Here is a 12,628-nt window from a genome sequence, read left to right on the forward strand (position 1 = left end):
AGATGATGCGCCTCCTCCGCAAGCAGGGAGTGAACATAATTCCATATCTGGATGATCTACTGATAAAGCCATCTTCCAGGGAGAGACTGTTGCAGAGTATTGCTTTCTCAACTCAAATACTCCGGGATCATGGGTGGATCCTGCACCTTCCAAAGTCACATTTGGAGCCAACAAGGAGACTGCCCTTCCTGGGGATGATACTCGACACAGAAGTAAAGAGGTTGTTTCTACCAGTGGAGAAAGCGTTGGTGATCCAATCAATAGTCCGGGATGTCCTAAAGCCAGCCCAGGTATCGGTTCATCAGTGCATTCGCCTCCTGGGAAAGATGGTAGCCTCCTACGAGGCTCTGCAGTACGGAAGATTCCATGCAAGATTCTTCCAGCTGGATCTCCTGGACAAGTGGTCAGGATCACATCTTTACATGCATCAGTGGATACGCCTGTCGCCGAAAGCCAGAATTTCACTCCTCTGGTGACTGCAAACTTCTCACCTACTCGAGGGCTGCAGGTTCGGGATTCAGAATTGGATCCTTCTTACCACAGATGCAAGTCTCAGAGGTTGGGGAACAGTCATCCAGGGGGAAAACTTCCAAGGAAAGTGGTCAAGTCTGGAAACCATCCTTCCAATAAACCTTTTGGAACTAAGAGCCATATACAATGGTCTTCTACAGGTGGCGCATCTTCTGCAAGAGCAAGCCATTCGGGTTCAGTCGGACAATGTAACGGCAGTGTCCTACATAAACCGACAAGGTGGAATGAAGAGCAGAGCTGCAATGTCAGAGGTAACAAGAATCCTTCTCTGGGCAGAAAGGCACACGGTGGCGCTGTCGGCGATCTTCATTCCGGGAGTGGACAACTGGAAAGCGGACTTCCTCAGCAGACACGATCTCCATCCAGGAGAATGGGGCCTCCTCCCGGAGGTATTCACAAAGGTAACAAGCCAGTGGGGTGTACCTCAGATAGACATGATGGCCTCTCGCCTCAACAAGAAGCTTTGGAGGTACTGTTCCAGGTCAAGAGACCCACAAGCAGTGGTGGTGGACACCCTGGTGACTCCGTGGGTGTTCCAGTCAGTGTATATGTTCCCTCCACTTCCACTCATCCCAAGGATTCTCAAACTAATAAAAAGAACAAGAGTTCAGGTGACCCTCAATGCTCCGTACTGGCCAAGAAGGGCTTGGTACGCAGATCTTCTGGAATTACTGCTGGAGGATCCGAGGCCTTTTCCTCTTCGCGAGGACCTTCTACAACAGGGGCCATTCACCTATCAAGACTTACCACGGCTACGTAGACGGCATGGAGGTTGAAAGCCAGATCTTAGCTCGGAAGGGCATTCCGAACAAAGTCATTCCTACTCTGATCCAAGCTAGGAAGGGAGTAACATCTAGGCATTACCATCGGATTTGGAAAAAGTATGTGTCTTGGTGTGAATCCAAGACTTTTCTTTCTGCAAGCGGGTGTGGATGCGGGCCTACACTTGGGCTTCTTAAAGGTCCAGATTTCGGCCTTGTCCATTTTCTTCCAGAAACAATTGGCTGCTCTCCCTGAGGTTCAGACGTTCTTGAAAGGGGTTCTGCACATCCAACCACCCTTTGTGCCTCCTACGACACCTTGGGATCTTAATGTGGTGCTGCAGTTCCTGCAGTCGGATTGGTTCGAACCTTTACAGGGGGTGGACGTAAAGATTCTTACTTGGAAGGCGGTCACACTGTTGCCATTGGCATCTGCAAGATGTGTGTCAGAATTGGGGGCATTGTCGCACAAGAGCTCCTACTTGATTTTCCATGAGGATAGAGCTGAGCTCAGAATGCGTCAGCAATTTCTTCCAAAGGTTGTGTCGGCTTTTCATATCAACCAACCTATTGTGGTGCCAGTGGCTACTGACACCTCGACTACTTCAAAGTCCTTGGATGTTGTGAGGACTTTGAAAATATATGTGCAGAGAACTTCTCGTCACAGAAAGTCGGAAGCACTATTTGTCCTTTATGATCCCAACAAGATTGGGTGTCCTATTTCTAAGCAGACAATTACTCGCTGGATCAGGCTTACTATCCATCATGCTTATTCTATGGCAGGCTTGCCAGTTCCAAGATCTGTACAGGCCCATTCTACTCATAAAGTGGGCTCTTCCTGGGCGGCTGCCCGGGGTGTCTCGTCCATTCAGCTTTGCCGAGCAGCTACTTGGTCAGGGTCGAACACGTTTGCTAAGTTATACAAGTTCGATACTTTGGCCTCTGAGGACCTAAAGTTTGGTCTATCTGTTCTGCAGGACCCTTAGCACTCTCCCTCCCGTACTGGGAGCTTTGGTACATCCCCATGGTACATCCCCATCCTCTAGGACGTATGAGAAAACAGAATTTATATAACCTACCGGTAAATCCTTTTCTCGTAGTCCGTAGAGGATGCTGGTCGCCCGCCCAGTGCTTCGTATTCCTGCTGTTACTTGGGCGTTGCTGAATCGTTTCAAGTTGGTTAGCTTGACTTTCCTTTTGTTATGTGTGAGCTGGTGTGAATCTCACCACTATCTGTGTATTTCCTTCTCTCAAAGTATGTTTGTCTCCTCGTGCACAGTTTCTAGACTGAGTCTGGTAGGAGGGGCATAGAGGGAGGGACCAGCCCACACTATTAAACTCTTAAAGTGCCAGTGGCTCCTAGTGGACCAGTCTATACCCCATGGTACTAAATGGAACCCCAGCATCCTCTACGGACTACGAGAAAAGGATTTACCGGTAGGTCATATAAATCCTGTTTTTGCTGCCCATGCTTCCAGTTTAACTAAGTCGTTCTGAAGAGACTCAGCATCTCCCTTATTTATAACCTTACACAATTTGGTATCATCTGCAAAAATTGACACCATGCTCTCTAGATCTACTGCTAGATCATTAATGAAAGTGTTGAACAATATGTTGAATAATTAGTACCTCAGTCAATTTGATTTAACCATCTGGACTCAAGCACACATATCTTTCAAATCTGGACTGTAAGCAGAGTTTTTGAAACGCTGCCTAAAGCTAGGTACACACTATACATATACAATTACCTGGCAGGTAATCTGCCAGATCTAGCTGGTTAGAATGAAAATCTGGTAATGGAGGACAGCAAATGACAATTTATCATTTGCTCAAAAACACTGCAAAACTGTCAAAAACAGTCATTCATCCAAGTTGTCTTTAACCAATTTGTATTAACAACAGGTTTTGTTCGTTTTCCAGTGTTTGATAGCAAATGATAGATTGTAATTTGCTTTCATCCATTACCAGATTTTCTTTCCAACCAGCTAGATCTGGCAGATTATCTGCCAGATAATTGTATAGTGTGTAACTATCTTTAGGATATATAAGGAGGAAACTAAGAACCGTTGAGAGTCGTCATGAGGTAAATGTAGTGAGGGACAGAGTTGTGCTCTTGCTACATAGCCAAAGATTTCAGCAATGTATTGGGCATTCCTCAGCATGTAATTGCAAATTGTTTAAATAGGTTACAGGGAGTCCAATTTTTAGCCAAAAAACAGCTGCATCAATTAAGATTTCACAAATGCAATTAAGCACTAACCAATCAGAACAGTGCACAGAAGAATACACCACAAATGCAGAGATTTTCAAATATAAATACAAATAATAATGGCCACGAGTGCATATATTTTGAACAATTACACGTATATTGTCAACATAATTACTGTATCTTCCTTTTTTTCAAATAGCTGGGTAAGTGAAAACGGGAATTAATTAGCCAGCTGATCTGTACCTATGACCTATGGTACAGTATATTCAATATACTACATAATGTACTAGACAGCACTGCAGGAGTTAATGTATAGTACGGATGTTTTGGGAGTGTCTTACACTACTGCATACTGAGAATCTTCTCTCCCATTCACTGTAACTCACGCACTCTCTCTCTCTCTCTCTCTCTCTCTTGCTGACAACATGGCTACTGACATAGTCCTGCTCGCTGCTGTTTCCCTGCTCTCTGCCTGCCAGCAAGGTAAGTGCTTTGCTCTGTAGTCCAAGTGGGCATGTATAGCCCTGGTGCTTGCAAGTCCATGGTGCCAACCCTGTATGTTCTTGTTCTGTAACTCTGTTCAGGGAAATATGTTCTGCAGATTTTACTGTCCATGGTTCTACAATCCATTGTCATTAAAAACGTCTGGCTGCAAGCCTAGGTTAGCAGGTCAGCGAGGCTCCGGAGCAGATGTGCTGATGACACGGAATACTTTGAAGTTAGTATATGTTCTTAATTACTCCTTCTGTGTAAGCATCAGCTTATCGTACAGTAAGTCGCTTTTTATCCAAGTGGATTGATATTCCAGCTTGAAGTAATACGAAGGGCACCCTGGTTGTGAATGGGGGGTCATTCTCTGTGTTATGAACTTTCCTTGCTTATATGTCCTGTGATTTGACGCATTGGCCTCTAATGCTTCTAAATATTATATGCAAAAATAAGATAACCAGGTCTTTACAGAAACGTTCCTACAAAGAAACGTAATATCAGAAGGGTTCTTCTGAAATAGGGTGACCATACTATCCCTTTAATCTGGGACACCTATGATTTACACAGGTTCTGTGGCTGGCTAAAACCAGGTGAAATCCAGCCAAGAGTTTAGCCAGCCACAGAACCTGTGTAAATCATAGGTGTCCCAGATGAAAGGAATATTATGGTCACCCTATCTGAAATGATACACCTAACGGCTTCCTCAAACTAAGTGGCTCTAAGGTATCTTACTGCATCATGCACATACATTCAGCATACGTGCTAAACGAGTTGGGTATGAGATCCTGATGGTTGGAATCCAAACACAGAGACTGCTTCCAGGTAAGTAACTACACAGCCGAGCCCTAATCATCCCCTCCTGCAGCCTAACCCTAGCCATCTCTATAGCAGCCTAACCCTATCCACCATACCCCCACCATCCCCTCCCCAGTGCCTAACCCAAACCCTCATACTCGCCTTGGGGATCCTTCTGCATTTTCAACACTTGGATTCCGGTGTCTGGATTTTGACAGATTGAATCCCGACTGCCGGGATCCTTTCTCCATCCCATGTTGGCTATGCACATGTCCCGCTGACGCTTCCGGGCAATCCCATCCATGCTGTGTGTCCCCTAAATGATATCTCATGGTTTTTTCCTAATGTCCTGCATTTGCATTGGGGCCGACCACGAGCCATTAGGTATCACGTCTGTACTAGGCCGATGTAATACAGATGGGACATTGTAACACCTCTCTTGTGCCTCTCTTTGTGATACTCTGCATTGCTAAACAGTGAGGTGCGGTCACGTGATTATAATTTTGACTATAAAAATTATTTGAAAAATACAAAGAATATATTACAAATATCTACTTTGTATCAGAGGCGTAGCATCACTCACCCACCGCGCCGTAGACATGGCTGCCTGAAAGGGTGTGGTCTAATAAAAGGGGTGTGGCCTCACATAATCCTTGTTGCGTCACTGCAGGGGGGTGTCCAGCATCTTGTGAGATTCTGGCTGCCCCCAAAGACTGGGATGTCGGCTGTGAACAGCGCCGGCTCTTCATCCGTGACAGGAGCCGAGTGCTGCAGAAAAATATCACACTGCAGCATCCAGCTCCTGTTACTGCAGAACAGCTGGAACTTTGGTGTCACCCCTTCCGAGGGTGACACCCGGGTGCGGGCTGCACCACCCGCACTGGCTTGTGATGCCACTGCTTTGTATTATGCTAATCATTTTTATAGTCAAAACTCTGGAGTAAAAAGTCTATGACAGGTGAGGCACCAAATTTCTAGCAGTATATACTGCTGCGCCTGTGTATAATGCCCCCATAACCCTTGAGCTCATATATTGTGTGTAAATCTGGTACTAGCCAGTACCTCCTCAGCCATTTACCTCACCGCACGTCCCTTGTGCTAAAACATCTTGCATCGCTACGGTAAGCGGCAATGTGTCCCTTAAAGATAAGTGAGGTGTTAATACGGGTGTACTATGAGTGGCGGGCTGTCGGCATACCGGCGCCGGGATCCTGACAGCCTGCCAATGCCAGTAGCGGGGCGAGTGCAAAAGAGTCCCTTGTGGGCTGGCTGCGCTTGCCACGCTGTGGGCATGGTGGCGCGATACGCACGCCATGCTATTTATTCTCCCACCAGGGGTGTCATGGACACCCCAAGAGGGAGAATAGTTGTCGGTATTCCTCGGCTGTCAGGATACCGGCGCCAGTATGCTCAGCGCCGGGATCCCGACAGCCGTTATATCGAGTGACATCCATTAATACAGCTCTCTGTTTCTCCCATTGTTGTATGTAGAGCTGTCTATGTGCTGATATCAGCTATGCCTCTAGTAGCACTTTGCTATTTGTCAACTTTGGGATTTACAGTAATTCTTGGTGCTGTTCGGCTACGCATATCGCCGTATGATGGGGGTCATTCCGAGTTGATCGCTCGCTGCTGATTTTCGCAGCGCAGCGATCAGGTAAAAAAAGTCAAAACTGTGCATGCGTGTGCACCGCAATGCGCAGGCGCATCGTACGGGTACTAAGAGGATCGATGCTGGGCAATGGATTTAACGAAGGTTCCAATCGCACAGCCGAACGCAAGGAGATTGAAAGGAAGAGGGCGTTTATGGGTGTTAACTGACCGTTTTCTGGGAGTGTTTGGGAAAACGCAGGTGTGTCCAGGCGTTTGCAGGGCGGGTGTCTGACGTCAATTCCGGGACCAAAAAGACTAAAGTGATCACAAGGGCTGAGTAAGAGCTACTCAGAAACTGCACAAAATGTTTTTGCTGCGCTCGGTTGGAATATTTTCCTGTGAAGCAAAGTTCATTTTCTAACACAACATCCTGAAGGTGAGCGGCTCACAGATAGAGCTTGTTATCGCTCTATGGGGGTAATTCAGACCTGATCGCTGCTGCAAATTTGTTAGCTAATGTGCAAAACCATACATATAAATGCTGTCTGCTTTACTTTTACACTGCAATTTAGATTGCAGATTGATCACAGCCCACCCAAATGTAACTCTCTCTAGTCCGCCCCCGCATGTCAGTGCCGCCCCCCCCCCCCCTGCAGAAATGCAAAAGCATCGCACAGCGGTGATGCTTTTGCATTTGAGGAGTAACGGTCACGCAGCCGCCGCGGCCCACCCCCCCAATGGTCCGGCCACGCCTGCGTTGGCTGAACTGCACCCCCTAAATGGCGGCTTAATGCCGCTGTCCATCCCCCTACCGCCCAGCGTCCGCCTCTGCCTGTCAATCAGGCAGAGGCGATCACTAGGCAACGACGGTCCTCTGGCATGCGCTGGCGCACTACAGCGCCGGCGCAGCATGCGATCAGGTCAGACTGACCCCCCAAATCCCTAAGATGGCCACCAAACCTACTACTGCACATGTGCGGTGTCCTCTTGTCACTTTGTCAGAGTGCCACAGTGGGAGATGGATACCTTCCACATAGCTTCAAAGAGACCGGCAAAAACCTCTATGCCACACCACCAGAGAACTGCCATTGCTGCTAGAGAGCCTGGTACTGCTTGCATCCTACAATGCTACTCTGATACAGTCACCGCTCAAGCTCCGCATGCATAACTTGCAGCTGGAGACGTACCTGAACCAAAGGCTAGCAGCATGGACATTCAACCACAGACATGAACTTCTGCAAGATCAAATATTAAGAAACCACCCAAAAGATAAGGGTGGATATGTACTAAGCCTTGGAGACTGATAAAGTGGGGAGAGATAAAGTACCAGCCAAACAGTTCCTAACTGCCGTGTTCCAGGTTGTGTTTGAAAAAATGACAGTTAGGAGCTGATTAGTTGATAGTTTGTCTCTCTCTACTTTATCACTTTCCAAGGCTTAGTACATGGACCCCAAGATGAGGAATTTGCAAGTATTGTTTTTGGTGAACATCAAGACAGTCACAAACCAAAGTCAAGATCTGACTAGGTCGGTGTGTGAGTGCAAATCCATGATAAACAAAGAGACTATGCAAAATCCATAATTCACAAGTGTGGAAGACATCACTAACTGTGAGAGTGACAGCAGTCCTAAGTTACTGAATAAAGAGACTGTTGATGTGGTTCATTCAATCAATGAGAGGAGTCTTTAGGAGTCTGATAACTTTTCCAAGAAAGGTGGACTAAAATTACTTGAAATGTTGATGCTTTCTTATATGTCTAACCCTCAATTTTTACAGGTTGGGACATGAAAGCTTTAATTATATCCCTAACCAAGATAGATGCCGAACCTACTACTGGGCATGTGCGGCTCCATCTTGCCATTGTGTTAGAGCTCCACAGTGGGAGATGGACGTCTTCCGCTTAGCTCCAGAGAGACCTATGATTATCACCATTCCACACAGCCAGGGAGCTGCGATTACTGCTAGAGAGCCTGGTACTGCTTGCATCCACTACCCAGATACAGTCACGGGCTGGTGACCTGTATGCTCACTCCATGCAACAAGTCTGTGTATGCATTACTGTGAGTACGGCCGTACACTCTCTTTGCTACTAAATAACCACCCCATTAGTTAAGTACAGGGCTGTCTCATAGAATCTTCTGGGGTGTGCACTCACTCTGCCAAACCGCCGTCACCTGTACAAACATATTCCAACTGTAGAAACATAAAAATATGATATTTTGGTAAAATATAAATTTTGAATACCCTGTCAAACTCCTGTGCTTGCTCCTGGAACCCATAGCACCAAACCACCTCTTACTGTCTTTCCAAATAATGTATATGGAAAATGGAAAAGTTCCTGTGTGGTAGGTTTCATAGATGTCCTCATGTATGTGTGAACGTTTGGCAGCAGTATTAATAAGTTCTCCTGTACTTTGTCTATTCAAAGTATCAACAGGATTGTTCTCTCTTGTGTATGAAACAAGGAATTCACATGGGTGTAGAAACATGGAACACAGAGGGCACCACTTAAGAACGAGAAATAATCCATGTAGCATTTGCTATAAGGTTAAGTTCTCCTTTCAGAAACTTTAAGAAACAGTTGTAAGCTTATGTGCAATACAAATGGCTTATTCGTTAGTATCACTGCAATACTAAACTAAACGTGCCGCCAGTAATAAGTACCTTGTTAATTGTGGCCTAGAGTAGCTGTGCCAGTACATGTGCACCCAATCATTATGTCATACATATCTTCTCTATCAGTGGCGAGGCGCCTCTCCTAAGACACAGTGAAAATGTGTCAATGTGTTTGGTTATGCACATATCTAGGTATCTGTCTGCCAGACACCTATATTACAGTAGAACCCCTTCTACGTGTGTTTATTATTCACCTACAATTACAATGTATGTAACATTTTGACAGTTTATAGTAGTGGTTCTCAACCTCAACTCTCATGAATCCCCAACAGGTCATGTTGTGAGGATTTGTGTCTGTAGAAGCAGGTGGGTAATTATTGACCCAGCAAAATAGATCAACTTCTCTGTGCATGATTCAAGAAATCCACAATAAATGACCCTGTTAGTGGTATTTGAGGTCTGAATTAGAAAACCCTTGGTTTATAGCATGTTCTTTGACGGCAATGGGAGAGTCACTTCTCCATGCTGACATGAAATCCCTTGGGCATAGCTCCCAACGAGATCAGTATTGGATCCCGGCCGTCAGAACACGTACTGTATTTCATTTAAATTGATTTATGCAAGCATATTAATGTACTTTCTCTGGTGAATTTAAACATATGGTGGGAAAGAAGTCTGCGGAAAGCTATGAGATGCTATGATCACTCCATTCAGGGTGGTGTAAAAATGATTCTGTGGTCATCTAACATTACAACTCCTCCAAAAATGTGCACTCACATTATAGCATTTCAAACAAACAAGCTATAGTACCACACCCAATTCTCTGCCAGGCCAGTCTGGATAAGTCCAGTACAGCAAATCTTGGATAAGATCCCCGTTACCTCACTCAGAAACTGAACATCAGAGGGTGAGGCTGTATTTTCATCAGTGTCCCACAGCTGCAGAAAATTCCAGATATACAGCAGTAACAGTCACAACCATGTTAGCTGTAAAACCTGTAAGATGTACTGTATACCATGAACTACAGTAAATATATATATAATATAAAACATAGAGATAGAACATCCGGGATCTAGTCTGAAGGTCGACAATGTTTAGGTCGACCACTATAGGTCGACAGTCACTAGGTCGGCATGTACTAGGTCGACAGGTCAAAAGGTCGACATGAGTTTTTCCCATTTTTTTTCTTTTAAAAAAACTTTTTCATACTTAACGATCCACGTGGACTACGATTGGAACCGTAATCTTGCCCAAAGCATGGCGAGCGAAGCGAGCCATGCGAGAGGACACGGTGCACTAATTCGGCTTCCCGGTCACTGTATGCTTCGCTCGCCATGCTTTGGGCAAGATTACCCTTCCAATCGTAGTCCACGTGGATCGTTAAGTATGAAAAAGTAAAAAAAAAAAAAAATATGTGAAAAACTCATGTCGACATTTTGACCTGTCGACCTAGAAACCCTGTCGACCTTCAAACCCTGTCGACCTAGTGACATATATATATATATATATATATATATATGTAATATGTAGTGAAGCAAAAGCCAGCATTCAAAAGCAGTAACCAACAACAACAATTACAATACTCCAACAGAGAGGCGACACTTATAAATATTCATCCATATTTAAGTCAATCTAAGGATGGAGCATTGATTATACTTGCAAGAGTGCCACCATTCTGTTGGAGTGTATATATATATATATATATATATATAAATCCACAACAGAGGAGCACTCACCAGTCTTCAAAGCAGTTTTTCTTTATTTTCAACAGATCATGAAAGAGGGGGGTATCGACGTTTTGGTCCCAAGTGGGACCTTTGTCAAGATCATCTAGTATTGTGAATAGCCCCCATTTATACCCAAATATGGCCCTCCCCCCAATTACCAAATTGGAGGAATTCCATGTAGATACATTAAAATTACAGATATTACAAAATATATACAAACATTACATACTTACATATAACATCTAGTGTGCAAAAATATTATATTAAAAACATAGATCCACCGTAAAGCGCCATTTGGAGTATTATAGTAACGGCAGAAGCGGCGTGCGTTCCACTGCGTCCCGCACTTCCGGTCCATGGAGCGCAAGTTCCGATCACATGACCGGAAGTGTGTGGATCCATATAGCTGTATAGAGATAAGGTGTGTTACACTGAAGCTCCGTATTCCCGGTCTCTGGAATGCAAGTCCCAGTTACATGACCGGAAGTGTAGTGTGCATTAGTTAGTATTCATAGGTAGCATATGGTAACACAGTCGCCATGGTGATCAGCAGTCACATTCACCAATTCATGTGTATAGAAGAATTATCAGTGCACCTATATATTGGCAATTAAAACAGTGGATATATGTATCACAAAAGGAGCCATATTTGGCTAATGTTACATGGACTCTGGTATAATTCTTAGTTATATTATTTAGCTATATTATTTTAACTATATTATTTAGCAAGCTCTAATGATTTTGGTTACAGACACAGACCATCCTGTTATGGAAATCCAGAACAGCAAAAAATTATAAAAAAATATATACCGTATATACTCGAGTATAAGTCGACCCGAATATAAGCCGAGGCACCTAATTTTACCACAAAAAACTGGGAAAAATTACTGACTCTAGTATAAGCCTAGTGTGGGAAATGCACGGTGCCAGGGGTTTTCATGCTCAGGGTGTCATGCTCGTTGCCAGGGATTTCATGCGGTAGGTGTTATGCTTGTTGCCAGGGGGTAATGTTTGTTTCTAGGATTGTGCCCCCAGTGCCACATATACCCCCAGTGACAGATATCTCCCCACAGTGCCAGATAAAAACATGCCCCCGTTGCTTTGCCCCCAGTAGTTATGCCCCTTCTTTGCCCCCAGTAGTTGTGCCCCCTCTTTCATTGCCCCCAGTAGTTATGCCCTCTCTTTCATTGCCCCCAGTAGTTATGCCCTCTCTTTCATTGCCCCCAGTAGTTATGCCCTCTCTTTCATTGCCCCCAGTAGTTATGCCCTCTCTTTCATTGCCCACAGTAGTTATGACCCCTCTTTCTTTGCCCCAGTAGTTGTGGTGCCCCCTTTCTTTGCCCCCAGTAGTTGTTGTGCCCCCTTTCTTTGCCCCCTGTTACTGTGCCCCCGTTGCAGCTTACAAACACACAAACACACACTAAAACAATACTTACCACTGCCCCGCTCCTGCTTCCCGACCGCTTCTTCTGCTGCTGCGCTGCTCAACTCCGTCTGTCCACCCGCTCCGTCTGGCCGCCGCTCCATCTGTCCACCCGCTCCGTCTGGCCGCCGCTCCATCTGTCCACCCGCTCCGTCTGGACGCCGCTCCATCTGTCCACCCGCTCTGTATGGTCGCCGCTCCGTCTGGCCGCCCGCGCCAGCGCCCGCTTCCCGGCACCCGATCATCTCTATGGGAGAGACGTCATGACGTCTCTCCCATAGCAACGCCGCACAGACACTAGAGGTCAATAATGACCTCTAGTGTCTGTCCCTGGAGCCGGCTGCAGCGGACGCCCACACAGCCCACGGCGTCTGCTGCAGCCGTTGACTCGAGTATAAGCCGAGGGGGGCTTTTTCAGCATAGAAAAATGTGCTGAAAAAGTCGGCTTATACTCGAGTATATACGGTATATAAATATATATATA

The 12,628-nt window shown here is 45.5% G+C and overlaps 1 protein-coding gene across 1 annotated transcript in view; it reads left to right on the forward strand.

Annotated features, from left to right (window-relative positions):
• Positions 1 to 3,846: 3,846 nt before the first annotated feature.
• The window catches only part of LOC134971382 (microsomal glutathione S-transferase 2-like), a 54,494-nt gene continuing 45,712 nt past the window's right edge, over positions 3,847 to 12,628 (forward strand). Inside the window, exon 1 of the mRNA XM_063946495.1 lies at positions 3,847 to 3,984. Coding sequence (XP_063802565.1) covers positions 3,927 to 3,984 — 58 coding nt within the window. The 5' untranslated portion in view covers positions 3,847 to 3,926. The remainder of the gene's footprint in view (positions 3,985 to 12,628) is intronic.

The sequence above is a fragment of the Pseudophryne corroboree genome, chromosome 1, assembly GCF_028390025.1.
Source record: "Pseudophryne corroboree isolate aPseCor3 chromosome 1, aPseCor3.hap2, whole genome shotgun sequence".
Classification (NCBI taxonomy): Eukaryota; Metazoa; Chordata; class Amphibia; order Anura; family Myobatrachidae; genus Pseudophryne; species Pseudophryne corroboree.